Source organism: Coturnix japonica, chromosome 1 (genome assembly GCF_054131305.1).
Source record: "Coturnix japonica strain WE chromosome 1, WE-NBRP24, whole genome shotgun sequence".
NCBI classification, from domain to species: Eukaryota; Metazoa; Chordata; class Aves; order Galliformes; family Phasianidae; genus Coturnix; species Coturnix japonica.
This window is the reverse complement of record NC_140663.1, coordinates 53950723-53975354: the sequence shown is the minus strand read 5'-3', so window position 1 is coordinate 53975354 and position 24632 is coordinate 53950723. Positions and strand designations below refer to the sequence as shown.

At 49.9% G+C, this 24632-nt stretch overlaps 2 protein-coding genes across 14 annotated transcripts in view; one reads left to right on the top strand and one right to left on the bottom strand.

Moving 5' to 3' along the window:
* CACNA2D4 (calcium voltage-gated channel auxiliary subunit alpha2delta 4) overlaps positions 1 to 24632 on the bottom strand; it is a 105525-nt gene that overhangs the window by 18143 nt on the left and 62750 nt on the right. The gene's annotated exons all lie outside the window — the stretch shown is intronic.
* Positions 46 to 23871, top strand: LRTM2 (leucine rich repeat transmembrane protein 2). Of its 5 annotated transcripts, none has more exons than XM_085540407.1 (5): positions 523 to 1116; positions 10819 to 10949; positions 12298 to 12455; positions 16858 to 17448; positions 19554 to 23871. In XM_085540407.1, the coding sequence occupies exons 3-5, from the start codon at positions 12389 to 12391 to the stop codon at positions 20006 to 20008; spliced, it is 1113 nt and encodes a 370-aa protein (XP_085396533.1). In that variant the 5' UTR covers positions 523 to 1116; positions 10819 to 10949; positions 12298 to 12388; the 3' UTR covers positions 20009 to 23871. The 5 variants fall into 5 exon arrangements, with proteins under 5 accessions (XP_085396550.1, XP_085396533.1, XP_085396529.1 ...); XM_085540416.1 differs by lacking the exon at positions 523 to 1116 and adding an exon at positions 10237 to 10345 and having other exon boundaries at positions 19554 to 20258; XM_015865334.3 differs by lacking the exon at positions 523 to 1116 and adding an exon at positions 10594 to 10737 and having other exon boundaries at positions 19554 to 20258.

Here is a 24632-nt window from a genome sequence, read left to right as displayed (position 1 = left end):
TCCCCAGCAGGCTGTGACATGGTGGGCAGGGGAAAGCACGACTTAGAATCATAGACTGAACCACAGAACAGCTTGGATTGGAAGGAAGGGACCCTGAGCCCATCCAAGTCCCAGCCCCCTGCCATGGGCAGGGCTGCCAGCCACTAGAAACGGAGCGCTATCCTGTCTGACCTGCACTCCCCACCACTCCCCAGACCCAGGGGAGCACACTGTGGCTGTCACTGCTCCCCTCTTTCACCATTCCCCTCACTACAACCATACTCTGTCCCCCTGTCAAGTTTTCCCTAACCCCCCTGGGAAGCAGAGGCTGAGATGTGCCCCATCCCAGGACAGAAGGGTGACAGTGGCTGGGATGCACCCAGCCGTGCCTGTTGAAGTCCCTGTGTCACACACCCTGCCTTCCGCAGTACACAGGGAAGGGGGTCTCTCTCCGAGCCCCTTGATGCCCCCCTTAATTAGATGTTTCATCCCCACAGGGTGCACAGCCAACACATCGGGTGTCCCTTCGCCTGCCTTTCTCCCGGCTCATTGCGATCAGCCATCACATCGAGAGGAGGCGGGGAAGAGGCAGCCCGGCTCAGAGCTCCTTTTGCAGCCTCTCGACTCGCATCAATCTGCCTCACCCCCAAGCTGGCACCTCCTTGCCCCCTTCGGCCCTTTGTATTGAGAGTGGGAAAGGAGCGAGGGGGCAGGAGGAAGAACGGTGAGGTTGGAGAGACGGCTCTTCCCCCAGGATAGGCTGAGAGAGATGGAAAGCCCCCCGTGTCCCTTCCTCCAGCTGATCCGGATCGGACCCTGCCCAGCGGCTGGGTGATGCCTCGGCACCACGGGTGCTCGTCCCCGTGCTGTCGCTGCCGATGTGCCCTCAGCCCTGCGCTCAGCCTCTCTCGCCTCCCTCTCGCTCTCTCTCCCTCTATTTATTACTCGCGGGGGATTACAGCTCTCTCCCCACGCTGCCCGCTGAGCGCACGGCTCCTCAGCCCCACGTGTGGCCACCGAGCCCGTGCCAACTAGAGCCCTCCGAGCGATCGCTGGGTGACAAGGCTGCTGGATTCGCTTTAGGATTGCCCAGGGTGCGCTGGAAAAGCCCGGTGTCTCAGAGGAGCGTCCGTCCGTGTAAGTAGAGCCGCCTCCCCGCCGCGCTTCCTCCCCAGTCTATGTGATATCGGTGGGGCTGCCTCTCGGAACCAACCTCCGGAGTCTGAACGTGAGGCTGAAGGGCAGCGGTGCTGGTTTTAGCCCAGTTCAGTGCAGGCAGCTGGATGCACCTTCTCCTAGACCAGAATTGGGCAGGTGACAGGTCCAGCTTCGGGATGCTGTGCATACGTGTGGGTGCGTGTGTGTGTGCATGTACAACTCCATAGACAGAGCTCAGGGACATGCCTGCTGGTGCGAGGTGGAGGCTGCCCTACCACCATTGTACCCAAAACTGAGTGCCAAGCTGTGTCAGGCTGAGCCTTTGATTCTAAACTTAAAGGAGAAAAGGGCAAAAATACAGCATGGGAGGACCTTACAGCCTTTTCTAGTGTTGCTTCAGAGGGCAGCTCTGCCTGAGAGAAAAGGGGGGAGAATTGAGTCTAAAATGAGCTGAAGCCCCCAATAGATTTTGCTTGCAGTGGGAAGAATGTATGTGAGTGGTAGAGTGCATGTATGTGTGCATATGGATGCGTGAACCGACACGTGCACACACACATGGTGCACAGGGCATCCTGCCCCCTCCTCCCAGCACATTGCTGCCCAGCACATTGCTGCCACCACCTCTCACCCTAAGCAAGAGAGACGTGTGAGCTCAGGCCTCTGCTGTGTTGGAGGATGGCAGGAGGAAGGAAGAGCTGTTGTGGTAGGAGTGGGGCACCACACAGGGAAGGGAACCCTGGAAGATAGTCCTGGGAGGCTCAGAGGGAACTGTCAGAGAGCAGGCGATGTTGTGGCAGGGAGGAGGCGGGGTGCCGTTCTGGGATCACAGACCATTTTTCTTCTGAGCTCTGTCACTTGGGCCCGTTTCAGGGGGAGGATCTCTCTCTCACTGCTGTGGGCAAACAACATTTGCGAGGGAATTATTCCACATGAGCAAAAGGCTTGAGGGAGTTGTCTCCCCATCAGACATCAGCACAGGCTCTGTTGGCGTATCTTGTCCACTCGGAGGAATTATGGTAAATCCTCAGCAGAGGGGCAGTTTGCAAGGAGAAGGGGGGAAGTCCTCTTACATAATTTTTATACTGGATTATGGCTTTACCCTTGCCTCCAGCAAAGTGAATGCCACATGCTAGCAAGGTGCACTCGGTCCGGGTATCTCCAGCTTCCTGCCTCACTTCTGGCTCCTCCAGCCCCAATGCAAAGGATTTGCTGAGCTCTCCAGAAGGCAGAAGTATGATTTCAGCACAGCAGGGAGGGCAGCAGCAGCAGCAGAAGGCCAAGAGGAGGCCTGGAGCTGAGAGTGGGGCAGCACAGGGACAGGCTTAAGACTGTGGCAGGGTATTTCTGGGCAGGTCTGCAGTGACCCGCCTGTTGCTGATTGAGTTTCCCTCACTTGCCATGTTTGGTTACAAGCAGCTGCTCACAGTGCTTGACATCTGTCCCAGCCTTGGGTGGCTCAAGCAGTAATTCAGATGACCATACTGGGATGCTCCTGGCAGCTGGGTAATGCTCCAAAGTGCCACACTACCACACGTGCTCTGGCTGTCAGAAAGGAAGGAACTGGGGTCAGCATCCCAGGCTGCTCCTGTCCTTGCTGCAAGAAACACCTCCCAACACACACCTGATTCCCGCTGTGGCTGTACTGAAGTTCTGGTATGCTCTGTATGTCTTAGGGGATGCTAAAACCAACATGCATTTCTATATACCAGTTCAAATGTGTGTCGGCTAGACCAAAGGGAAGGCTGCTTCACCTGCGAGCTGTGGGTTTACATGAAATATAGTTTTATTCACATTGCTAAAACAAGTGCTTGAAAGCCAGGAGATGTCAGCATTCAGAGCAGCATGTTGTCTATGCTGGGCTGCAGCCCCTGGTACCATCACAAGGCTGCCTTGCTCAAGAGCTGGACCCGTGGTGCTCGAGGAGGGAAGCAGGAGACTGTTATTTTTCCTTGGTCCAGCTAAGCATGTGCCTCTTTTTGTTTGTTTGCTGCCCGACATCCCAGCCTTTTGGGTGATACATCATCATGCATCGTCATGTGGTGTTCTGAAGACTTTCTCTGCTCTGTAGCTGCCTCACTGATGATAGAGAATTCAAGCTGTTGATGAGGCATGAGAGTGGTTATTTGCTTGCTGTCGAAAGAGAGAGGGACGTTTCCCCTTAGCTAGGCAGGGAAGGAGCAGCAGGTGCAGGACTAGATCCTAGGGCGCTTTGGCTCCCAGTGCCATTAATTCCTTCAGACCGTACCAGTTTGCCGGCTACGCTGCCAGCAGTTTGGAAAACAGCTGTGAATACTCAGCAGTTCTGCAAAATGGCCCCTAGGGTCTCGTGTGGGGTACCCACAAAAATAGGAGTCTACAGACTGTGGCCAGTTGCCAGAACTGCAGTTTAATATCTCGAGCTGTCCGTATAAAAATAGCCTTGTTTATTACAACATCTTCATTGTCAGCCTGAGTATCGTGTGTTGTTTGCACTGAGTTTGGCACGGATCCCTGTGTAAAAAATAGAAGGAGTACCTGCTGGGATGGGCAAAGGCTGCGTTGTGGTGCATATTTGGATGAATGGCTGAATTAAGGCTGTGCAAATAATTAACTCATTTAGGTCCTGCCTTTGCAAAGCATGTGGCATATTCTTTCATATGGCCTTTTTTTTTTTGTTGATTTGTTTTGTTTTATGAAAGTAAGTTTCTTGACTTTTTTAATGAATAGGAAAGCAAGACATGTATGATGGTATTTCTACACTGAATCATAGAACCATTCAGGCTATAAAAACCCTCTAATCTCATCTAGTCCAATACTGCCAGCCTACTGACCGCGTCCCTCAGTGCCACATCCACACAGCTCTTCAACACCTCCAGGGACGGTGACTCCATCACCTCCCTGCGCAGCCTGCGCCACTGCAGCAAGACTCCTTCTGAGAAGAAATGTTTCCTAATATGCAGCCTAAGGCCCCCCTGGCATAACTTCTGACCATTCCCTCTCATCCTATTGCTGTTACCTGCAAGAAGATGCCAACACCCACCTCACCACAACCTCCTTTGGGGATATGTAGAGAGCAGAGCCTCACAGCTGTCACAGGACAACTTGAGACCTAAATTCACACTGGGGCCATCCAAGCCTGAACTGCAGGCAAAAGCTGCAGCCTGAGGTCAGGCTCTGCTGCCATGCCCCTTGTTGCTGCAAGGAAGTTGGGAAGCTCCCTTTGGCCACTCTGCAAAGCTGAGGTTTTGCTGTGATGTGCCCATGTGAAGACAGAGGGTCTGAGGTGGGCCCTGCTCTGCATCCAATGATTTGGATGGGATGTGAATGTTGCTATGCCCATATCTGTTCTGTAGCTGCAGATCCTCCAGAAATCCTCAGATCTGAGGCGTCCTCCAGCCCCAGCAGGCCCTGCAGCATGGGGCTCTGCTGTGTGCGCAGGCCCACATGCATACGAGGAGGTGGAACCCTGGGCTCTGATAGCTGTCACCATGTCTTCTTGAGCTGTGGGCAATGCTCCCACCTCATAAAGAATGTAAGAGTGTCTCAGTGATCCTCAAGTATCTTCAGACCCTATGCAGTTTTTGATGGCTTTACAGTGACATCCCTCCTGGATGCTCTGGGAGGGTGATGGGGGATGATGGGGAAGAAGAGTTCCAGGCCACTCTAACAGGCAACACCGCAGTACTGGGGCCACAGTGGCAACCAATTGAAACAGATCCATGCAACTCACTAAGGCAGAAAAAGAAATCAGCAAAAGGTCTCCTTCAGAGTTCAGTATAAATGCATCATGTGTGAACAATGAGAACCAGCCGTTTCTTGGGAGGTTTGCCAGGAGCTGTGTGTGTGCTGGGTCACCGATCCCCTTACAGTAAGAGCAGAGAGGATTTTTACTGCTGGCATCCTATGCTCTGCCCCACCACTGATCATCATGCCTGAATGATCCCTGCCCCTAGGAATATGCCAGGGGAACAGGCTTGTGAACTGAGACAGCAGTGGACTCCTTCCCTCACCCCACTCACTGACTTTGCTGCCCCCTCTCCCTCCTCCTGCTCCAAGTGCCGAGCAGGAAGATACTGTCCTTGCAACTGATGGGCTGACTGTGAAGGGCTGTAGCCAGGGACATGCAGACAGGGTGCTACGGGAGGAAGAGTGGGAGTGACACTCAGCAGCTTGGGTGGTAGCGATCCTCCGTTACTCTGGCTTCTTCACCATGTGGCATCTCAGCTCCCAGAAGCAAAAGTAGTGAGCCAAGCGCTAGGAAGGTTAGTGAGCTCGGGGCCTGACCAATTTCAGCATGAAGACTATGAAAAAAAAAGGCAAAAGCAGCTTCTGGGCTACTGCAGATAGCAGTGGTTGCAGATAAGGAGGTGTGGGATGCTCTGTATGTATGGCATCACTCAGACTTGTCGAACCTCATCTGACTGTACTAACTGGGAAGCACGGGGAGAAAGGCTTACGACTGATGCACCTTGATCCAGATAAGATGTAACAGGTTTCTTGGAATTGATCTGGAGGCCCCTCCAACTTGGCTATCTGGCTGTGCTATTTGACAGATGTCCATCAGCCCAGAGACAGTGCTGTGAATGGCTGATACTGAAACTTGCATTTTCCTATCTGGCTGCTAAATTGATGCACCTCCATTTCGTACTCTGAGCATGTAAATACATCTTTCACCTCAGACAGGCTGGCACCTTCCCTGGTACAGACTCACTGCATCTTTTGTCCCTAGTGAGAGACCTAAGGAAAGGACATACTGAGATTTCTGAGCCCCCTGAGAACTCTTCTCAAACACGGGCCCATATTCTTTTTCTTGAACACAAGCAGAATAAAACCAAGAAAGGATTAATCTCAATTTCAGAGCACCATCCAAGTGAGAAATGTGGAAGGTATCTGTGTGTGGGGTGGGGAGGGAGATGAGCAGCACAGCACTGGGATTCTCCCACCAAGCCGCCTTCTCTCCTGGAGGCTCTCTGTGGGGTAAGCCACCCACCCACCACCCATCATCAGGCTTGGCAGTGCAGTGCTCTAAATGCCAGCAAGATGAAGGACACCTGCGAGGTACAGAAATGGAACTGGGAGCCAAACCGGGCCTCCCTCCGATCTGCTGAGCTGGGAGAGGCTGCAGTCCTTCTGCCAAGGGCTGAGTGGGAGGATTAGGGGTCTGAGCTATTACTGACCACGGGATTAACCCGTGCAGGAAATTAAAGTTGTAGAGAACGCTCTTCACAGCTGAGAGAAAAACTGGGATCTGGATTAGAACTGGCAGAGCTGGTGACAAGCCACCACCCACAGCCAACTGTTCCCAGCTGGATCAGAAAATGTTATCTCAGTCTTCAGGCAGAACCCCCCCCCCCCTCCACATCTCACTTGGTTATCAATTTTTGCCAACAGTGCGAGAAGAACAAAAACCATTTCTTTAAAGAAAAAAAAAAAAAAAAAAGAAAGAAAAAAAGAGGAGGAAACTGTGTAGCCATCTCACGTGTCTCCCTGCTGAGCCCCTCTCCCACTCCTCACCCGCTTCCCTGCTCATCGCCTGCACTGTGCTGAAGGAAGCATGCACGTGGTGTGTCGCGCTCAGAGAAGATGCTGGCACACACATGGCTGGATTTCTTCCTGCCAGCTGCCCCCTCAGCTCTCCTCCTCCTGCTGCTCCGGGCCTCCTCCATATGCCACACTCTTGCTGTGCTGGGACTTTCCTGTCACTCTTGTGTTGGATATCCCGGTCTCCCCACCTGCTTCTACAGATTCCCAAGGAATCCCACTTCTTCACCACAACCTGGGTCTTCCCCCACTGGTGCTGCCCCCTGGTTCCCCTCGGAATGCTCTGTGCTTTCTCACAGGGCTCAATGAGGGTTGGTGCCCTGGGTCCAGCCTCTCCGGCCCTCCTCAGTCTCCTTGTTCACTGATCAGGAAGACTTGGTATGCAAATAATGTCTCCTGGTTAAGGTATGGGATAAGGAATCAAGACACCTGGCTCCTCTCCTAATTCTGGCACAGGTCTGTTGTATAACTGTGGGAAAGCCCCATCAAAACTTCTTTATATGGTGTAACTTTGATAAGCCCCACAGATTTCTATAGTTCAGAAGAGCATTCACAAGCCCATGCAATTCTGAGCAATCACTACACTTGGCAGCTTTGAAAATCCCAGGCTGGGAATTGATGTGGGCTCATGACAAAGTACCAAGATCTGGGCAGCTGAAACTCCAACAGCCAAACTCAACAGCCACTGTAACCTGTAAGATGGTTTTCCCCTCCATAAAATGGGAAGGAAGCTGACCTTCCTTGGCAGGTTTAACACCAATCACATCTGCATTTGAGAGGTGCCTCCACACTGTCATCTCAAAGATCAGAAGATCTCTGACCTCATCACATCCCGGTGAATAGGGCGAGGCTTATTCACACCAAGTCAGGAATGTGGCAGATTCTCTTACAACGCTGTGTGGGTTTTGCATGCTTTCTACTCGCTTTACAGTTTTCTGTATGAGGTGTTTTGCTTTGCTGTGATCGATTGCTGCAAGTCAGATGGCACCGTTTCTTGTGCAGCTGGGTTTCTAGTGTGAATTTAAAATGTGTTTTCCATCGATTGTGACAGCACAACACTAATGAATCCTGAACACTTGTGTTAATAAATCAGCAAGTGTTGGAAATGAAGCCCCCAGCTATTTAGCTTATAGGCGCACTGGGGCAGTGACACACTGTATGTTTCTGTAGTGGTGCTGAGCTTGGCTGCCAAGTCTGGGTGCTTTTGCAATCCAAATAAACAGTAAACAAGGAGCTGCTGCTTAGACAATGGGTTTCAGTGTGATCTCACTGCTGAACTGACCCAGGTCTGTTGAAGGATCAAGAATGGGCATCGAGCACAGTGCATCTGAAACTCACTTGTGGTACTGCAGAATAGTGCAGCTCCCCACTAGGACTCATCAGCCAGGTTGCTTAATGAACTTTCAGTTGCTGCAATCAGATGACATGGCTGACATGTCTCCCTTCCTTCTGTGTACAGACTCTCATCCTCCAAGTACCGATGGAGGAAGAGAAACAGGACAGAATGCTTTAGTCATTGGGCTCTGGGGTACCACTGTTCCCCTTCATTATGGAAAACGGTAATAAAACATGAAACCTAAAAGCAACAGGAAAAGGGGAGGGGAGGAGATAATCTTCTTTAAGTGTCCCCCATGCCCTCCCTTGCCCTGCTGCTTTTCTGATAAAGGCTAAAGCAATTCAGCACTGGGAAGGGACTTTGCCATCATTCATCAGGGAGAGCGTGGGGGAGGGATGAACGTCTGCTTGCACTCTGGTAATTTATCACCGGCATCTGTCGTAGCCGCTGCTACCTACCCTTTTATAATATAGGTCACCCACATGCCCTGCCAGTGCTAGTAAGCCAGTCTTTTAAAGGAGTCTGATCCCCGAGCCATGGGCCAAGCTTGGGTTAGTACGAAGGATGGGGAGGTAGAATCAGAGACAGAGGCTGTGGGCCTTCCTTGTGACTGTGGCTCATCCTAGTGACATGCTGGGACAACTACTTGTCTGTATAGCCTCCACATCTCTGCAGGAAGATGGGGTAATTCTGTCCACCTACCTACCAGCTCTGGCCACAGCTTTGTCTCTGGGGTTCATTAAGTACAAAATAACAGCAACAATACCTACTATCATGCTAAAAGTCATTTGTGAAGCTGAACTGGGAAGATACTAAAGCAGTATCTGGATCCAGTGAACAGAAGCCCTCGACACCATCACAGCGTGCTCCTTAGGATCCTGCTTAGCAAAGCCAGGGCTTTGGAGTGATACTGCAAACATGACTGGTATCTGGGCAGGGAGAAGGAAGCACCAGACAGTGACAGTTCCTGCTGTACCTTTCATGCCCTGGCAAACACTGGAGAGTCATTACAAATATCCCCAGCATCCCCCCAGCAGTAAAGTTCCCTGGTTAAGCTAATTAGGGGAATCCTCATTAGAGTCCTCTGGGAAGTCTGACAGCAGGCCAAATGTCCAAGTGGCACTTCAGCTCAGTGTATTTTTGGCCTCTGGAGCCCATGGCAAGAAATGGATGATTTCATTCTGCTGCTTAGGGCTGAAACTAAAAAAAGTTGTGCTTTACTCTCCTACACCAAATGGCAAGAAGCAAAGGTCATCAGCCCTGCAGGCTCTGCTGTTCATTCCTCCAGAATCTGGAGAAGAGATTCAGCTCCAAGCGCGTGGAAGGAAGCTCTGGACGCTGTATCCCGTGGAGCAGAGGGGAATTGGCTGACAGGTTGTTCCAGGGTGAAGGACTCATCTAGTAATCCTGGGAGAAAGATTAACGTTGGGTTTGTAGAGCCTTTGGGTGTCTTCAGAGCGTTCGGAGCTGCAGCCATGTATACCATCACTAAGCTCCCAGTCAGACTTGTGTCAGTGCAGAATGGATGGCACTGTGCCTCTCCTCGTGGGTCTGGCATAATCCTCACTGCTTGATAAGTCCCTGGCTGTAAGGCTGAGAGCAATCAGACAGCTCTGGTGATGCCCTGGGGAGTCCTGAGGTGCAGGCAGGTCCAAGGCTGTTTCAGGACTGTGAAGTTCCCAGTGCTGCGTTCACCATAAATGTTTGACTTCGAAGGAGAAATGCGGAAGCTCATTGGCCCTCTCAGTTCAGCATTCAGCAACCCCTACCTATTCTGAATCTCATGCTCTACCCCCTGAACAGATGCTATGCTGGGAGAAGTAGGCAGTTTCGTGCAAGACACGGATGACATGAATATGGGTCACAGAAGAGTCCCAAGTACACGTGCAAGCCCAACTCTATGGACATGTTTGTAAATGCAAGCTAGATTAGCAACTATGTCTGCATATGCATATGATGGTATTTGCTTTTACATCATAGAAACGTGTACGAAGGCACGAAGGCGCAGATGTTATCTGTAGGGTAGGGAGTACTGTGCTTATGTGACATGCCTTGAAAATAATCACGGGTTTATCGAGGTACCTCCATCTTTGTGCATGTGGCAGCACAGGAGACAGCATTAAAGCCTGAACAGGTGTTAATCACTATGCACTGCAATAAATTCTAAACATAGGGAGAGGGCTTATTTATATACTGCTGCTCCTCCCACCCTGCACTTGGTGCTCGAGCCCTGGCACTGTCTCATAGGAAGAGGCGCCTGTGAGGAACCAGGGATGGGTGTGGGAGCTGGGCATTGCCATCCAGAGCAGAAGGGACCAGGGGTACAAGCCCTGACTCCGTCGCCTATCTCGGGTACGCAGTGCTGCTATCAGCCCCTCGGCATCGCCTGGGGTCAGCCTGGTGGTGGAATGGAGCAGCAGGCAGGGGGGAAACCCCAGCCCTGGGATGGAGAGGGGGCCTGGGCTGAGGGGGATCACGGTGTCATGAAGCACCCAAGCAAGCTGGTTTTGTTGTTTTTTTTTCCCCCCAAAGCTTAGCCCCCCTGCTTGGAGCTAAGCCAGCTGATACAGATGGGGTGTTACAAAACAGAGCCAAAAGGCAAGAGCGCAAGGAACAGAGCTATCTATAACCCAGACAAAGTTAGATGGAGTGAAGGTGGAGAAGAGGGAAAGACAGAGCGTGGCAGGCAGCCCCTGAAAGATGCTGAAAGCAAGGACGCAATCAGTCGGCAACAGGATTTGGAAGTGAGCGGCTCCCACTATCCAGCAGCCAGATAAGGCTCTGTGGCTGTCAGCTTAACTCTGCCGTTTATTCCTGTGCTGTAGGGAGTTAAATAGAGCACACGGAAAGCCTGCTGCCGGGAGTGAAAGTCACAGAGGGAGAGGGAAGGAAGCAGCAGCATCCGTGCAGTGCCCAGGGAGCCAGGTGGAAGTGGCTGTGGGCAAAGCCCCTCCAGGTAAGTGCTGGCGGCTTTTCATCCTCCTCACTGCTGCTGGAGATGGGAAGCTTTGGGGTGGCATTCAGGACACAGCCATCGGCACGGGGGAGGCTGGAAGCCTCCTTGTTGAGGCTTCTCCTCTAGCAGGGATTGCAGGAAGGCAACTCTGGCTCTGTGGGGTGCTGGGGGGCTGCGGTGGGCTGGAGTGGGTTGGTTTTGGTGTTTCAAGAGGTCTGCATCTAGCTGGCATATTCGGTAAATGAGCGGAATAGCCTTGCAACATGCATGAGATCAGGCACTGAGCCTGCTTGTCTTTCTCACCAAGATGCTGATTTAAATGTTTCCCGGTGTTTTACACCCCTGTCCAGAATAAATCCGTCACAGGAGTGTGAGGGAGGGCATGTGCATGGGGGAGAGTGTCCCAGAGGGAGCACAGCACCCAGCTGAAAGATGGCTATGGAGGCTGTCAGAGCCTCTCAGGGGCATGGGGGGTGGTTTGCTCTGCACCCTGGTAGAAATGCACCCATTTGAGTGCTGCTGCAACTGCAGGAGGCATGTCAGAGAGTACCTGGAGTCGGGGGGGTCTGCACTATTCCCCTTGTTCCTGCCCACAGCTATCCAAGAGGGAAGCAGAAGGGAAGGGGGGACCTGTTGTCAGTCACTATCGTCAGGGGAGAGTTTATGGTCTTTGGGTTTCTAATTAGACTGAGCATTTTTCCTTCTTCTAATTAAGCCGTAATTCCGCTCTTTTCAACACTCCCACTCGGTCTCCCCCGCCTCAGGCCCTCCCTTCCCCTCGGAGGCTCCTCAGCTCCCACAGTCGCTGCAGTGAGATCCTCACACTGCCCAGCCCTGCTCTAGGCACCACATCCATTTTACCTTGAAACAGAAAGGACGCGCTGGTGAGGAAGACGGCGGCGGGGGATGGAGGGGGAGAAGCTGTTTGGCTGCCGCTCAGCGGCTCTGTGAGCCCAAGCGTGTGCTGGGGATGCACAGGTGGCTGCAGCCAGCACGGCAGCAAGTGGCGGGGAGCCGTCCTGGCAGAGTCACCTCAGCCATGCATCAGGATGACCTTGAATGTCGGGCTGACAGAGCTGCTGCATCAGGCTGCTCGAGCACAGGCTTGTCTCTTTGGCACCTATGAGAATCAGGCTTTATTTCTGTAGAGCGAGGGTAAAGGTGGATTCTTGTCACGCCCTCATCATGCCGTGTCTCCGGCAACATCCTCCACCTCTCCTCTGAAATGGGGCTGGTGCCCAAAAGGCAAAACTCTAACTAGGGAGGGGAAAGGAGAGCAGTGAGTCCAGCCCCATGTCCTGTGGCCAGGAACTGAATCCCACCCACTCTGCTCTGCTCTCCCCACCAGGAGCGGGTGGGCAGGCTTGGAGGTCACTCCGCACCCTGGGCTGAGCGCTGGGCTGACCGGTGGATGTGAAGGTGTGCTGGAGAGGACAAAGATGCTGCCTATGAGTGCCGGCCACCGGTGGAGGAGCAGGAACCTCATGAGGTGGCAGGAGGCTTGCCGTAAGTAATGCCTGCTCAGGTACTCAGTACAATGATCCTCTTTGTCAAGGGAGCGGGAAGAAAATAGGTCGCAGCAGGGTTAAGAATAGGGGAGAGGGACAGCTAAGAATGGAGGTGTTTGAACTAATTCCTGATTCCTTTAGAGGCCAGGCTAGCTGGGAGGGAGAACGAGACTCTAAAGCTGAAGATGGGCTTAAAGTGGGACAGTGTGTGATGATTGCTTCTGAATTCCAGTGGGCCTGACAGGTGAGAAACAGCAAGACAGATACCACCGCACACAGATCCACCCGAACGCTCCTCAGATCAGCATCCTGTACACTGCAGCCTCCTCACTGTGGCTGGGCTTTGAATATAGGCTGCTGAGCACAGCTCCCAGCTCCCCATGGCAGAAGTCATGACAGAATTTAGAAGGGAATACAGGATGCAAATGCAGAATTCTCCTACTGGGCACTGCCAGATGCAGTGAAAATCAAAGAATAAATAAAGAAAATATCTTTCAAATTGAATTGTAAAAGTTCAGCATCTGCATCTTCCCAGTGGACAGAGGCATCTGCTGCAGCATCCCTGAGTGCAGTGCAGAACTGTCAGAGTGATGTGGGGTTTCAAGGGCTGTTCCCACGTTGTAGAGAAGCTCCTGGGGAGATTAGGGAGTGCCTATCACTGCTGCATGCCCAGTCCTTTGGTTTCCCTCCTGTCTGCTCTGCTGATTGAATTTGGGGCAGCCACTGTAAAAAGCTGAAGGAATTATTTCCTTCTCCAAAAAACAGGCATTTTTGTAATCCATCCTCACAGACCAGAATGCCGCATGAATTATTTACAATGAATACTACTGAATCTTGACTTAATCTGATATTCCTGGATCAGCTTTCTGCCACCTACACGAGTCACCAAACACCTCACAAAGTAACTTCATCTTCACCTAACACAAAAACACATGCTGCTCATCTACTGTAGGGCTGGAAGAGAGTTTCAGGTTCTGCCTATTGCTTCCCTCCTCTCTTCCCTGTAAAGCTGCAGTGTAGCCAGTGGGATGAATTTCTTGGTCTCTGCTCACATCCTAGTGGATGCATCTCCTTCAAGGACTGAAAATGAAATCAGACTTTCTTCTCTCTATGATTTTAGTACAATGTTTCCAAGGAAATGATGATACCAGGCTGAGTGGTACACGTGATACAACAGAAGGAAGGGATGCTATCCGAAGAGACATGGTCAGGCTTGAAAAGTGGGCTGAAAAAGAGGGTTCTGGTGGATAGAAAGCTGGACATGAGCCAGCAGTGTGCACTCATAGCCTGGAAGACTAGAGTATCCTGGGCTGCATCAACAGAGGGGTGGCCAGCAAGGAATGGGAGGGATTGTGGCCCCTCAGCTCTGCCCTCATGAGGTCTCATCTGCAGTACTGCATCCAGGCCTGCAGCCTCCAGCACAAAAAAAAGTGGAGCTTGATGGGTCCAGAGGAGGGCCATGAAGATGCTTAGAGAGCTGGAAAACCTCTCCTATGAAAACAGAAGTTGAGGGAATTGGTCTTTTTAGCAGGTTGGAGAAGGCTCCAGGGAGACCTCACTGAAGCCTTCCAGTACTTGAAGGAAGGGAGACCAACTTTTTATACTGTCTAATAGAGATAGAACAAGTGGGAAGGGTTTAAAACTAAAAGAGGGAAAAATTAGATTAGATATTAGGAAGACATTGTTTATTCAGAGGGCAGTGAGGCCCTGGCACACCTGCCAAGAGAAGCTGTGGGTACCCCATCCCTGGAGGCACTCAGAACCAAGTTAGATAGGACTCTGGGCAGGCTGAGCTCCTGGGTGGCAGCCCTGCCAACGGCAGGAATGTTGGGACAAAGCAGAATATGGATAATAACAAACATTTTTGGCACATCCCATATGGCTGCAGAAGCTCAGCATAAGTGCATTTCCTGAACAAGCACAGTCAGCTGCCTGAGACTACCCACAACTGGCAGCACCCCACAGGCAAGCAGTTGGGGGCCAGAGGTGGGTAGGTGTTTGGGGAGATAAGCCCCAAACAGAAGGCTACCTGTATAGCATTACACAGTCTGCTCTTGCCCTTCTCAGTATACAAAGAAGCTGTGTTATCATCACAGCTGTCAATCTATTATTAATAGTGTACTTTTGTTAAGCATCCAGGAAAAGACAGGGTCACTCAAGTGACTCATGGCTCTTTCCCTTCCTCACTCTAGTTCTCATTCTTTTCATTCTCTCCCTACAACAAGAGAGAGATGTATTCTGAATGGAATTAAATATCACCCAGCCAGGCAGTACCTGCACTGTGCCAGTTCACAGGCTATGATCTGCTTTCATGTCAATATCTGCTGTTGACCCCAACCAGTGCATGACAGGAAAGCACAGGGGAGCTCAGGGTAGAGATCTCGCCTATATCTCACTGTAATGTTCTATAATTATCATTAAAAGAGCAGACTGGCATGGCTTGGGATGATGTACACCGGAGATCTCAATTGTAGAGCAAAAAGAAAAATTTGTGAAGGGATTGTGAAAATATAGATTAAAACCAAAAATAATAATAAGAAAAAAGAGGAGAGGGATTCTGTCTGAACACTTATCCCTTGGTCCTTAATAGTTATATAGCTTAGCATCCAAACCGTGCATTCCTCCTCAGGCTGTCAGTCCAAAAATATGCCAGTTCTCACAAGGATCACCAGGAACACAAAAAGAACTGACACAGGATGACAGGACTCAAGTATGAAGGCAGCATCACTGATAGAAGCCAAGCTGATATAAAAAATGGGCAATGGGGGCTGACTAAGCTCCAGAAATAGTGGCATGAGGGGAGAGAGGAGAAGCACACCTGTCTGCAGACCTGTCCCAGCCAGAGCTTCTTCTCAACCTGGGTGTCCACCAGCTACCTCTCCTGTAACAGCCTTTTCCCTTGGGACACAAAATACAATGCTTGCTGGTTGTTTGATGAAAAAGAGGGAATGGAGGCAGGGCATAGTTTTCAACCCAGGAAAGAATAGCAAAACAACAAATGCATCCATCTTTGCTACCATTCATTGCTAAGACCACCAGGCCCAAGCGACTTCTCTGAAGCGAAGTGATAGGGCATGACGTAGGGACAAACTTATTTCAGTTTTAGTCAAATGCTCAAACTCATCACCTTAAAAAAAGCGAGGGAGCTGAATTTGCTTCCCACACTGAAGCAATTAATCTCAACTCTACAAAAGGAATTGGGATGAAGGATGCAAATGTTTTACACAGTCTGCTTAAACATAACTCCCACTCCTCTAACGACAGGAGGCACAAAGCTTGCTTTCCTGTTGCTGATGCTTCCTTGTCACAGAAATGAGTTTTAAAAGCCGCTGGCTCCCAGGAAGGGGTGACAGCTACAGCCCTGACACTTCTCACAGGATCTGAATCCATTCCTGGAACAGTGATCCAGAACAGCTCTAAAAATGCTGTCTTGTGGAATATCCAACCTTACCTTTGCGTAGAAAGAGAGTGTGTGCTAATCCTTTTTTTTTTTTTTTTTTTTTTTCTAACACCCATTCTTCAATTACAAGACTGGAATTTGTTCTTCATCTCTCCTTTGCTATGGGTAATTTTGGTTAGAGAAGATGCTTGTGGGGCTGTTGGGTGAGACTCAGAAACTATTTTGAGAGCAACGGCATATACAAAGTGCCTGGTGGCTTAGTGTCTCATTGTTATTTGCTAATAGCTTTTTCTTTGGTCATCCCTTTATAAGTTAATCTAATTCATAAGAAAGTCTTTTTCCACAAGGCCCGCACAATATGCTGTAGATACAGAGAGCAAACGATAACCTGAGTTAGAGACTAACTTGAACTTGAGTCTGATGTCACAAAGACCATGACCCAAACTGCAGGAGTAAAAATGAGATGTAGGTTGTTTTGTTTTGATTCTCCTTAAAAGTTTTTAATTAACACGCTTACTTCTTTAAAACATAGAGCTTCTTAAATATATTCCACTGACTTCCTTCTCTCAGCTCTGACATTTCAAAATAGCTGTCCTTTATCAGAGGTAACCTCTCCTACAGCTCTCTGCTCCATTCTCTTCTGACTTCTCTGGCAGCAAACTCATCTGGGATCACTGGGGATTGGACTCGTTGATCTCCAGAGGTCCCTTCCAACCCTACAATTCTGTGACACAATGTCCTGTGAAACTGGAAGGATATTTATTTGCTTGCTAATTAAAAAAAGGCTCACAAGAAACTCTTGCTAGCAGGGAACAGGCCAGCAGAAGGAGGATCTGTCTGTGAGGAAGCTCCTTTTGTCTGGGGCATTGTGGTGCGAGTACCCCTGTGAGGGCCATACTGTGGCTGTAGCTGTGTGCAGAGTGGTTCTGTCTGAGGAAGGGAAAGCACTGTTCTAACACATGCATTTTCTCTTCCCTCTCCCCTGCTCTCCATCTCCCAGTGCTTGGCTGCTGGTTGTCGCTGTGTGCTGCAGAGTCCTACTTTGCTTGCCCTTCCTCCTGCAAGTGTAACAGCGGTATCCTGGAAGTGGACTGTAGTGGTTTGGGCCTCTCTTCCATCCCCTCAGACATCCCCACAAACACCAGGACCTTCCTCTTTCTCAACAACAAACTCAGCATCCTGCCGGGACCAGTGTTTTCCAATCTCTCTGCCCTGCAGAGGCTGGATCTATCCAACAACTTCTTGGATCAGCTCCCACAGAACATCTTCAGCGACCTGGGGAACCTCACAGAGCTCCAGCTGAGGAACAACAGCATCCGGGCCTTGGACAAGGACCTTCTCCAGCACACGGCCCTGCTGCGCCAACTGGATCTCTCCATCAACGGCCTGGCCCAGATACCCTCGGGCATCTTTGACGACCTGCCTGCTCTCCGTTCCCTCTCGCTCAGGTCGAACCGCTTGCAGAGCCTGGACAGGGTGACCTTTGAGCCACTAACCAGCCTGCAGCAGCTCCAGGTTGGGGACAACCCCTGGGAATGCGACTGCAACCTGCGGGATTTCAAGCACTGGATGGAGTGGTTCTCCTACCGAGGTAGGTGCTCGCGCAGAGGGAGCGGAGCAGGCAGGTGTTAGTTTGCCATGGGAAGGGGGGAAAAGCAAGCAGACACAACTGGCGGATCAGAATGACCTAAATTCTGGATCTTAGCCAAGGAGCAAGAGTACAGTGCTATAATGCTGACTGACAGCATAACACTGCTGCACCTTCATAAAGTAATGCTGCCAGGCTCGAGAATCCTCTGCAGCCTCAGGCTCCCCAGTTCCTCATTTTGTTTTGAATCCCAAAGATGACTCCTTTTTTTTTTTTTTTTTCTTCAAGAGGAAAGTACTTTCCTCAAATAACTTCAAAACTTGAGGTTTATAAGTTCCCCTAACCCTTCATGCCTAAAGAGAATAAATGTTTTTCAAACCTGGAAACAACTGTCCAGGTCTTTTCCTTAGGCTGGATTTGGCTGTGAAGCACTGGGTCTGCTTTCAGCAAAAGAACCATAGGAACAGTACAGCTTTGGAAAATATTACAGCTAATACTGGCAAATCCAAAAGCTCAAATTAATAAGTCAGTCCCTAAATCAGTATTTCAAAATGAGCATTCTTTGACAAGTTTGTATTTACAGCTTATCCTTGGAGGCTAGAAAGGTCTAGTAAGGAATTCTGATGGATAATTTCAGGACCTGCGACTCACAGCAAAATGGCACGTCCTATAGGAATGACGACTGAAGGCATGACCTTCTGTCACTGCAGCCAATGAGCAGGAAAGGGTCTCAAATCATGTGAATAGCAGCAGTCAGCTGTCACATCCCTGCTGATCACAGCCATGCTGCAAAGAGATTACCTATGCCTATGGCTAGACTGCAGCCTGAAATATGCATTTGTGTGAGCAGAATCAAACAAGCATATGAGTGTCACTTTTTTTCTGTTGTTTTGTTTGACTCTCATATCACACAGCCCATAAAAAGCATACAGAGGTTTCTGATTGTTTGTTTATTTGTTATTGGTTTTGTTTCCATCCCTCCACCCCCCAAAAAGAAATTGACCAAACTCACTCAAGCATTTGTTTCAACATCTGTCACTATTTCTGTAAGGGGGGGATGGATTAGTTGTTAGAAGATGGTGCTGTATATCTGTTGTTATTTTGAGAAGATAGTGCCTGGCCCTATCTTTTTCTTTCATTTCCCCCTTTCTGAAATGATTCTGCTGACACTTATATAACTCAGTAAAAAGCATGAGACTGACTTAATAGATGGTTTCAGAGGGCTTTCACATCTTGGTCTTAAAGATGCCTACACAGATATCAAGCATCATGAACTCTACTGTCAAATTTCATCTAGGCAGAAGTATCCTAGCCAGCTGCCATGGTTCAAGCCATTCCCTTGATGGAGGCCTAAGGCATGCAAAATATCTCTAAATCAAGCAGAACAATCATTTTAAAGGATATCATGTGCACACCTGCCTGGTGCATGGAGGTGCAGCCATTCCTCCTGCTCTCCACCCTTCAGGAGGGCTGCAGATCTGGTAGCATTAGGAAGCCTGCAGTACATCTTGACTTCAGTATTACCTCTGAACTCTAGATACTTACTGTGCAAGGCTGTGACTGCATTCTGGGGCAGGGTGAAAGTCTCTGAATATTCTGTCTACTCAGTAATGCATTCACACAAGAGGGAATGGATTATTTTTAAGAGGGACTGGCCTTAAGTTGGGCCAGGCGAGGTTCAGGTTGCACAGCAGGAAAAATTTATTCTTGAAAAGAGTGGTGAGGGATTGGAACAGGCTGCCCAGGGAGGTGGTGCAGTCACTGCCCCTGGAGCTATTCAAGAACTGTGTGGATGTGGCAGAGGGACGTGGTCAGTGGGCAAGGTTGGGATGGGCTGATGGTTGGACTAAGTGATCTTAGTGGTCTTTTCCAACCTTAGTAATTCTGTGATTCTTTATGGCCTCAGAGCTATACTGAAGCAGTCCTCCACTAGAAAACCATCTTGTTGCTGCACTTGACTTCTGCAGGATAAATCCTTGCCAGGTGTGAATGGAGACATAGGAACTTTATCTCACCTAAGGATCTAGTTCCGTTGTCCTTAAATGCTATACCATAGCTCTGCATCAGGATGAAGATGTGGTTCACTCCTATTATCTCTGTTGGGACAGGTGGGAAAATCGACCAGCTGGCATGCACCCTGCCCAAGGAGCTGAAAGGGAAGGATATGCGAATGGTGCCCATGGAGATGTTTAACTACTGCTCACAGCTGGATGATGAGAACAGCTCCACTGTGCTGGACAATACTGGCCCACCCTGCACAAAAGGAAGCCCAACTCCTTCCAAAACTAAATCGGGCCCAGAACCAGAAGTGGAGCCCAGTGTGGGATGCCCTCAGAAACAGCGATACCGGCCTGTGAGCGTGCGCCGGGCTATTGGCACTGTGATCATCGCAGGGGTGGTTTGCGGCATTGTTTGCATCATGATGGTGGTGGCGGCTGCTTATGGCTGCATCTATGCCTCCCTCATGGCCAAATATCACCGGGAGCTGAAGAAGAGACAACCGCTCATGGGTGACACAGAGGGGGAACATGAAGAGCAAAAACAAATCTCTTCTGTGGCATGAGACTCTTCTAGGAAGGAAGGGACAGCAATGAACAAAGGTACCTGAGAGCAGTCAAGCAAGCATGGGGTCCTCCCAAAATACATCTTCCCAGACAGAAAGACAGACTGCGCTATTGCTCCACTCACCCAAGCAGTGCAACATGCTTCTGGGGAGTCAGGGCATCTGACTCTAATTTCTGTTCCTCTACCCCAGGCCCATTTGTGCCCTTTCACCCTTGGGCCCAGACAAATAAAGTAGAGTCAGACCTCGAGTGCTTGCTGTGCCTCATGCCCGCACACAGAGCTTCCCTCGCATGCCTGCTGTGGAGGCAGCTGGCACCTTCTGGGAACCTGTGTCATCCTCTCAGCCTCAGTCCTGAGTTGTCTTGTATCCCATCAAGAGCTGTCTGGAAACAGAGAGAGCAGCTCTATGAAAGCCTGCATGAGGAGCAGGACCAGAAGTGCCCACACCCCACTGGAAGGGTCACTGCTGCTGTGTGACTGTAACTTGCTGCCCACGGTGCACTCAAGAGCGCATCAGAAGGGATGGAGGGTCCCCTGGGGTGACAACAGTCAGAGAGGTTTCTCTTCTCACTTTTAAAGGTGGAAAGATACCTGCATCACTCTAACATGCTGCCAGAGAGCACAAAGCCCCTTTTCTTCCTCCCAGCCAGCACCAAATCTGCCAGTTGCCTCATCATCCATTATAGGTGCACAGAAGGAGAGCCATCCCCCTGTACATGCTTCATGACTCACTCTGATCTGAATGCACACGGTCTGTTCAGCTCCATACAAGCAGATACTATGTCTGCATACGCAGAGCCACATTTGCACACACCGATCTGCCCTGTGCATGCAGCCATGAATCCATCTAGCCACTGCAGCTTACTCTTATTGTAGCAGTGTGTAGTACCTTCTGCTTTGGACAAAATACATGAACTCTGCCACTGAGGAGCTAACACAAACTTCTCAGCCACAGTAGGGAGCTGGTGGAAATGGGGAGGAGAGGACAGGGAGAGGCAGAGTTATTAAGGTTACAGCATGAGTGGGTGGAAACAAATGCAGAGCATGAAAAATAAGGAGGTTCTGTTATTCATTTTATGTATTTTCTGATAGGTGGAGAAAGAAAAGATCTGAAACCTCCATTCGGAAATGTCTGGTAGACAGAGCAAATGTGGGCCATCAGGAAGGCCATCTGAGGAGAACGTGGCTTGCCAGTCCAGGCAGTGTGATTGCTGCTATGGGGTCGTGTGGGCTGAAGGGGAGAAAAAGAAACAACCCGTGAGCTGACATTGCTGGCAGAGGGGAGAACATAGTGTGCGAAGCAGGGCAATGTGGCTGGGCAACCTTAGAGAGGAGCACAACTTTGGAGGGTCTTAAGGTAAAGGCTGAAATCTAGACCATAGTTTAGCATGGATGAGAGAGCCTGAAAAGGAGTTGGCATGGTGTACATCACGGCCCACATATGCTCACCTCACCATCACCACTGTGCTCACTGCCAGCCACAGCTGCATGAGCGTGCCCATGTACAACTGCACACTGCTGCTCTCATGCAGTGTCTTCCCTCAACCAGATTTTAAAGCCCTCGGACTGCAGTGCCTCTTATTAGTCTCAGCTCTTTTCAACCTGACAGGAAAAAAAAAAAAAAAAAAAAAAAAAGTGAGAGAGGAAAAAATGAAGGAAACTCAACATAAGGACTCATTTTGTATTGCTGGAAGTGGATAAAATGTTGTCTCCAGGGGAGAGCGCACATTGCCATGGTAACCTGCTCTAACCCATCACAGTGGGTATTCCTGGGCTAGGAAGATGACACTGGAGGTCGTGCATCCACAGTGCCTGTGGATGGTGTGATCCTTGCTATGAGGAAACAAGCTGGCAGTGAGCCCAGCTTGGCAGGGTGCTTTGCGAGTCACCTGTGTTCAGAGGCCAGCAGGCATTACAGGTGGCACTGCCAGGGCACCTCATCTCTCCCTCCTGCTCCAGCTGGATCCCAAAGCCTTTGGACATCTCACAGCCCTCCCTGCTTGCTGCTGCTGGATCCCTGTGGGAGTGATGCACACCAGTTCCCCATCCCCTCCTGATCCCAGACAAGTTATTGTACTGACCCATGGGCACGCAATGACAAGTCTTCAGTAGAAGCCTGGAGTTGCAAAATTCCTCCTGATCTACCCAGGGCCACCAGAGGCAAAGAGACAGGATGCTCTGGACTGTATTAAGCATGACACAGGGCTGCATGGGACAGACGATCATGTTCTCCAGGAAGCAGAAGACCAGGCTACCCTGGAAGAAGGACTGGGAGAAAACTGTCCACCCACCAGCGTGGGCACACATTGCACTCCCACTTCTCAGCATGCTGCTGGTGAGGAAGATGAGGAGGAGGAAGGGGGCTGGTAAAATGTGAGGAGGAAGGACTTTTCTACCATGCACACTGTACAGCCACGCAAACCATCCCATCTGCCGCAGCCATAGCCTGCTCTGAAGGGCAGAACTGGTGCACTGCAGACTACTTATGTGTGTTACTGCTGCTCCACATTCCCAGCAAGCCAGGACTAGACTCTGCCTGCTGGATCCAAATCCCCCCCTACCTCCCTCTCAGGGGAACTTCTCCCTTTACCATACTGGACTCCGCAATCATACTTGAAATGGGACTTGAGTCAGAGCGGTATATTTATAGATCTATATTTTACTTGCATCAAATAATGGTGAAACATTGCACAAAACCAATGGGATCTATATGTGTGTGTGTGTGTGTGTGTGTGTGTGTGTGTGTGAGTGAGCAAGAGAGAGAGTGAAATTGTTTTTAGAGGGATAGACTAGAGGCAAAATGAGTAGAAGGGAGGCAGGGGCTGAGGAGGAGGGAAATCCTTTCTCTGCAACTTCTCTGTGACCTCCTCCTGTCCCGACAGATTTTAATTTGTTGCTAATAACATTTTCTATATTTCATGTTGTGGGGCTGACAGTGACCTCGCCCATCCTTTCCTCTTTGTTTTCATTTATAAGGCAGAAACTCTGGATTCATCTCAGCCCTACACAAGGGACTGCTAAGTTTAGAAATCCGTCGAGGAAAGGAGAAAGACAGGAAAGGGGAGAAAGGAATGTTGCTGAGATGCATGAAGGCTGGATGCTGTGGGGAGTTCCACTGGAAAGCAAATACTGTACTTGCAAGGACAATGACCTGTCCTCTTTCATGCAGAGTAATGGGGTTCACTGGGAAATTACTTCATTGTACCACTGGCAAACAGGCTCTTACTCTTTCCAAGCACATCTGGAAAGATGTCGTGCTGTCAGCAAGCACCTTTAGGGAACACAATGTCTGACAGGAACAGAAATTATGCTCTCCTGCAGCATGCCACGCACAGAATGAGCCCCAGGCAATGTGTTCTTCTGGTGTGTGGGGTGGGGGCACTTGGTTCCCCTGCAGGCATGGGGGAACACCAGTAAATGCACCTTTTGCTGCAGGCAGGAGGACCAATGCCAAGAGCAGGCACCTGCCTTCAGGGAATGGTCTTCTGGGGCAGGCAGGTGCAACCATCAGGCCAGGGCCATGCTTTCCTTATGGGCTAACCCTAACCCTAACCCTAACCCTAACCCTAACCCTAACCCTAATCCTAATCCTAACCCTAACCCTAAACCCTCCCCCCCCCCCCGCTCCCTGCTGCCCCCTGGCCTCACACACCCACCTGTGGTACAGGCAGGCGTATTTCTTGCAGGGAACAGATGGCACTTGTAATTTCTTTTTCTTTTTGTTACTGTTTGAGGGAGAGCAACAAGATTTTCTAAAACGACTGAATGGAGGTTTCTTTGGCATGAGACAGAAAATTTTTAAAGGTATATTATATTTCTGGCTTGTTGTTACAGAAGAATAATAAAGAATGTATTTTCCTATGTTTGTTCTTCTTTAAATGAGATCTCTGATAGTAATTTCCCCCCCTCCTCTATTCACCGATAAAGCAAACACTGCAGGGATACAACCAGCTAAACAAAAAAGCCTCTGAATTTCCCTATACATGCTGAATTTCCCTCTACATGCTGTTTGAACTTGGAATGATCATGCACATGCATGTACATATGCAAATGTTATGAGCATAAGCCCTCAGCAAGCATCTGCCTGCAGTCAGGGTGAGGCTGGAGGACTGAATACACAGGCAGTCAAGGTGAGACCCTGGATCTGGAAACAAACAGAGGCAGCTCCAGGGACACAGCCAGGCAAGGGCGATTGTGTAACAAGGATAAGATACTGTGGCAATCAGCTCATTACATAAAAGTAGAAAGGGCCAAATTAATCCCTAGTGTAAGAATGCAGAAGCCAATGGAGTTATATTCAGGTCAAATTTGATTCCAAAAGCTTTTTTTTTTTTTTTTTAAATTAGAGCATAACATTGAATGAAACTTACTGTAACAAATAGTGAGCTATGGGTTGCTGCATCTCCAGATTTCTGCCTCTCCTGATGAAGGTTATTTTAAAATGAATGGAAATCTCTATCTAATCCTCCTGCACCCCCAAGTACACAAGCTGTCACCCTCGGAGCTAGATGAGTCTCTCCACCAGCTGTTCACTAGTGAGGTTTATCACACACAGCTAAGATGTTTAAATTCCCTACTTCTCCACTCCCATACGTATACACAGTTCATCACACACTCTCCCT

Bases quoted from the DNA above. Each gene is read 5' to 3' on its own strand.
- LRTM2 (XM_085540403.1), top strand. From the start codon at position 858: ATGTGCCCTCAGCCCTGCGCTCAGCCTCTCTCGCCTCCCTCTCGCTCT. The intron at 1,117-16,857 runs GTAAGTAGAGCC...TCCATCTCCCAG, and splicing joins TCAGAGGAGCGTCCGTCCGT to TGCTTGGCTGCTGGTTGTCG. The intron at 17,449-19,553 runs GTAGGTGCTCGC...CTGTTGGGACAG, and splicing joins GGAGTGGTTCTCCTACCGAG to GTGGGAAAATCGACCAGCTG.